Source organism: Schistocerca nitens, chromosome 9 (assembly GCF_023898315.1).
Source record: "Schistocerca nitens isolate TAMUIC-IGC-003100 chromosome 9, iqSchNite1.1, whole genome shotgun sequence".
Lineage (NCBI taxonomy): Eukaryota > Metazoa > Arthropoda > Insecta > Orthoptera > Acrididae > Schistocerca > Schistocerca nitens.
The window spans coordinates 308530997-308536451 of record NC_064622.1 but is presented as its reverse complement, the minus strand read 5'-3'; the positions used below and the strand labels follow the sequence as shown (position 1 = coordinate 308536451).

The 5455-nt window shown below is 40.1% G+C and overlaps 1 protein-coding gene across 1 annotated transcript; it reads left to right on the top strand.

The window, feature by feature from the left end:
• The first annotated feature begins 1288 nt into the window (after positions 1 to 1288).
• LOC126204198 (craniofacial development protein 2-like) lies at positions 1289 to 1837 on the top strand. Its single transcript, XM_049938598.1, has one exon. It carries the CDS (start codon positions 1289 to 1291, stop codon positions 1835 to 1837), a length of 549 nt encoding a protein of 182 aa, XP_049794555.1.
• The last annotated feature ends 3618 nt before the right edge of the window (positions 1838 to 5455 follow it).

The following is a 5455-nucleotide window of genomic DNA, read 5'->3' as shown; positions in this document are numbered from 1 at the left end:
GTCTGTCCCCCTGTTCAGCTGAGGGGATGTTTTCGATCGGTTCCAGCCCCGATGTTTGGGTGTCTCAGGTCTCAACTTGACCCTCAGTATTGCTATTTTCTTTCATGTCCAATTTGATCCCATGAGAGTTGGGGATCTAATCGGTCCACACCACGGAAACCCCGTGTGGTGCAAGGCTAATTACTCAGGGAGGTTGCCTGGTATCCCTAAGGTTCCATTCATGCCACATCTTCCCATGTGCCTTGCATGCCCTGGTGGATCCCATCGGACCTTGGGTTGAGTATTGAGGAGTTGGAAAAGGGTAAGGAATGGATGTGGAGTGACAGGTCATTGTGAGGCAAATTTAGTCTGGTCCATCGGCCAAGACCTTATTGACAATAGGTTCCCACAGCTGGCATAGCCCTCTGCTTCACATGAACACACAAGCCTCTCCACTTGCACAGACAGTGCTACTTCAAGGTGGTGTCCGCTGGAGAGGTTGGTCCATTAGGAATTCACACACATTTGAACATTTTGAACTTTGACTAAACCTCCAGGAACTCCTAAATAAGCGTTACATAATATGTTGCACCATATTAAACTGCTGATGGACCACTGGTCCACAGACCTAGGTGTCTGGCACTCGATTGCCTGGCTGTTTCTAAAGCCGAGTTTGAGACCATGTTGAAAGAAGACATTATCCGACTGTCAAATGGCCCATGCACCCCCTCTACATCTAGTGCCAAAGAAGTGTTGATCTTGGTATCTGTGAGAAGAAATCATGCTCTTAAAACCAGAACTGTGCCAGATCACTATCTGGTAGTATTGTTGCCTTGCTCGGTGCAAGCATATTTAGTGTTCTCAGTTGTGCCAGAACTTAAACCCAGATCCTGGTAGCAGAGGAAGACATACCAAAAAAAGCAATTACCACTCTGTTTGGGTTATATCAAAGAATTTATGTGACCTTTAGCTTCTGGAATGCTGCTCTGATATGACAATGATTTATTGATTTAGTTTTGCAAGATATGCCATTCTTTTTGGATACCTTGATGGTATTCTTTGTCCGGGGCATGACGTTAAACTGCATCCAAAACTGAGTGATAACTGGTATAAGTGATCCCCTTCTACCAAGTGCCAATGGTCTCCTTGGAGGGTGGATGAGTGGGTGAAGGACAGGGCACTCTGTTGCCCTTGGGATAAGAAATCATCCCTGAAGGCAGAAGAACCAGATTGGTCAATGGCATTAGAATGTCGGAGGCAACGAGAAACCACAACATTAAAGATCCTATGGATTTTCTAGCTGCAAATTATGGCTGTGTTCAATACAAAATTTTCTGGAGTTTCAAGTCCCCCAGTCAGATCTCCAGGGGGGACAGTTTTGAGCAACGCTGTCACAAAGAAGAGATTATCATTGAAAGATAGTATAAATGCATGTAATGTGAAGATGATGGCTCAGGCTGGAAAAATCAGCAATGCAATCCAAGAAATGGAAAGTATGAGCATTAAGATCATGGGCATTAGTGAAATGCGATGGCCAGGTTCAGGTTCTTGTAACATCAAAGAACACAGAATTTACTACTCAGGAACTTGTAATGGACAGTATAAGTCTGGAGTAGGATTTATAGTATTGAAAGCAATTGCAGAATGTGTCAATAATTGTGTACCTGTTTTAGAGAGAGTGATATTACTCCAGATAAGTACTCTACCTGCACAACTGAACATTATTGAGGTCTATGCTCCAACAACAGACCATAGTGATGAAGAAGTTGCAGAATGTTATTCCCAAATCTCAGGTGTTTTGCAACATCTACCAAAGAAAGATCTTACAATAATTATAGAGATTTTAATGCCAAAATAGGAAGGGGATCCAAAGGTGACGTTATAGGTCAGGGTCACTGTGGGCTTGGTGAAAGGAATGAGAGAGGCGAACTACTCAGTGCATTTTCAAGAGAGTGGAGATTCATAATAACTAACACATTCTTCACACTACCACCCAGACATCTCTATACGTGGAACTTCCCAAGACATTCAGATGAAAATATTACCCAGAATTGATTATGTCTTGATAAATCAAAGACATAGAAACAGCTCTCTCTCTCAATGAAAACCTATCCAGGTGCCGACATTAACTCAGACCATATTCCCCTAGTTGGTGTCTTTAAAATCAGAATGAACAGAGTTCAAAAGAAAAAAGTCAAAATGTATCAAACTGAAAGGATTTTACATAAGAGAAAATTCAGGAGTCCATCTTAATAATGAAGTAAAGTCTCTGTCAGGTAACTTGCGCACTGAAGAGAAAAAAAAGATAAATTCTATAATGGAATCAGTCAAAGAAGAACATCTGAAATCCAATGTCACCAAAAAGAAGTCATGGATGACTGAAGAGATACTTAAAGTGATGGGCAGAAGGAGGAAGGTGAAAAGTAATCCTGATGAATACAAAAAAAAAAATCAACAAATAGATCAGGACACAGATACAAGAAGCTAAGGAAAGAGAAATACAGGAATAGTGCAATGAAATAGAGAAATTACAATTGAAGCATGATAGTTTCAATATTCAAAAAAAAAAATGTCAGAAAATTTCAGAAAAAGGACAGAAAATAGGCTGGTAAATAATAAAGGAAAAATAATAGTTGGACAAGATGTGCTTAAAGAAACATGGAAAACATACACAGAACAACTCTTTTATAACAACCAGCCAGAACTTCCTCAAATATATTGTGAAACAGGACCTAGAATTCTGCTGGTAGAAGTCAAGCTGTGATAAATGGAATGAAAGATGGTAAATCACCTGGTCCCAACAATGCGAATGCTGAAGTTCTCTGTGAAAATAATTTAAAATGATTGACTGCAATATTCAACGACATCTACGACTCGGGTAACATTCCACGGGAATGGCTTAAGTCTGAATTTATTACATTGCTCAAAAAGCCCGGAGCTAAGACTTGTGGTGAATACAAGACCATCAGTTTCATTAGTCACCTGCTAAAGATCTTTCTGAGGGTCATTAACCAAAGAATTTACAAGATCTGTGAAGAACATATTTCTTCTACCCAGTTTAGTTTCAGAAATGCATTTGGCATGTGCAAAGCATTATTTAGTATCCAGGTACTTTTTCAAAGGTGCAGAGACATGAACATCGACATTTATGCCTGCTTTATTGATTATCAGAAGGCTTTCAACAGAGTAAAACACCAGAAGATTTTTGACATTTTAAGTAGCACTGATTTGAATGATAAAGACCTATGTATAATTGTGAACCTATATTCGAACCAGTTGGCTCCTGTGAGTGTGGACAGAGAAAATACAGAAGACATAGACATTCTACATGGTGTAAGGAAGGGTTGTATATTACTCCCACTGATTTTCAACATCTATTCAGAATACATCTTTAAGGAAGCTCTTGATGAAGTAGAGATGGGAGTGCTCTTAAGTGGAAAATATATCAACAACATCTGATATGCTGATGACACAGTAATATTTTCTGATAGTGTGGATAGTTTGCAGTACCTTGTCAATAAACTTGCACAAAAAAGCTCTGAATATGGTCTACATGTCAACCCTCAAAAAATGAAAACAATGGTAATCAGTAAAAACAGAGTCCCTGCAAGTCACATTAAGATAGGTCAAAATCACATAGAGCTAGCACATAAATACATGTACCTTGGCACTACAATAAATTACCAGTGGGATCTTCCTGATGATATGAGAACTCAAATTGGAAAAGCCAGGGCTGTTTTCAGTAATATGAGTAACCTTTTCAAGAATCATGACTTAGCAATGACGATGAAGATCAGACTTCTACACTGATATGTATTTTCCTTCTCTTTTATGGTGTTGAACCATGGACTCTGACAGAGTCATTGGGTAAGTAGATGGAGGCTTTTGAGATGTGGCTGTACAGGAGAATGTTAAGAATACTGTGGACAGCACATGTCACAAATGTTGAAGTTCTATGAAGAATGAAGAAAGAGAAGAAGTACTGGCCACCACGAAAGCAAGAATGATCCAGTACCTGGGACACATCATGCAGAACAACATATACCATCTACTCCAGACCATCCTGCAAGGAAAAACACCAGGGAAGAGAAGCATTGGCTGGAGAAGAATATCCTGACTTAAGAACATCAGAACATGAACCTCTAAAACATCTATAGAGCTATTTAGAGATCAAGTGACAGGAAAAGCACTGCCAAGATGGTTGCCAACATCCGGAATGGATAGGAACCAGAAGAAAAAGAAGAATATGGTATTCTTATTCTTTGGCCACCAAGGAGCAACACCAACATCTTATTGAAGTGTTCAAGTGCTTAGAGCAGTAAGGTGTGGTCTTGAACTTTGCTAAATATGTATTCGGGATATCTGAGTTTACTGTCATTGGCCATCAGGTATCTTTTGCAGGTTCCCTACCATTGTCAGAAAAGTTTGAAGCCATCCTGTAGGTACTGAAGCCAAACTTCATTAAAGAATTATGTCACTTCTTTGGAGTGTTGAATTTCCATTGCCATCATCTACCATATTCAACAGAATTACTGGAACCTTTAACTGCAGCACTTGCTGGCTTGAAGGTTGGAGGGAATACTTCAGTTCAGTAGATGCATGCAGTGTGGTTTGCTTTTGATGCCGCAAGAACAGAGTGTGGCAAATGCTGCACTTCTTGCTCAATCTGAACTTGATGCATCCTTAGCATTAATAGTGGTGACTTTCTGTTTCACAGACTGTCACCATCACAGCAGAAATGGAGTGCCTATGACCAGGAACTTCTTCCTGTGTGTGGAGCAGTCAGGTACTTTCAGCCACAGAGAGAAGCAAGGGAATATACCATCTACACATATCATAAGCCACTGACTTACACCTTCAACTGGAACAGCAACAACTGCCCACCTCATCAGTATGACCTCCTAGAATTTATAACTCAATTTAGCATTGTTGTCAAATACATTTTCACAATTCACACTGTAGCTGCCAATTGTCTCTCATGCATCAATAATGTGTCAAGTACTGTTGATCTCACAGAACACACCCAGAAACAACAAGGTGACCAGGAGCTCCATAGTTTCCTGAACAATTCTACATCTGTGTTACAGTCACAGCTCATCAGTGTTCCAGGTGAAGATGTAAAGGTATGTTGAGATGTCACTTAGGAAAGATCTCATCCTTTCCAGCCATGTTTCTTAGACAAGCCTTCGACAGGCTTCATAACTGGTGTCACACTGGATGTGACCAACATTTTGCCTGGTATCAAATTTTATTGTCTGGCCTGGGATGGAAAAATACCACCGTGAGTGGACACATACTTGTTTACAGTGTCAACATAGAAACTGTCTCACCACACTCACACACCAGTCAGTGTTTTAGCCAATACAGCCTTACATTTTGTGCATGTGCATATCTGTGTTGTAGGACCTTGATCAAACAGCTAGTGGTACTTCTTTGCTATGATTAACTGTTCTACATACTGGTGAGAAGTAACGCT

What these genes read in the sequence shown, in the direction of transcription:
- LOC126204198 (XM_049938598.1), top strand. Translation starts at nt 1,289, where the DNA reads ATGGCTGTGTTCAATACAAAATTTTCTGGAGTTTCAAGTCCCCCAGTC.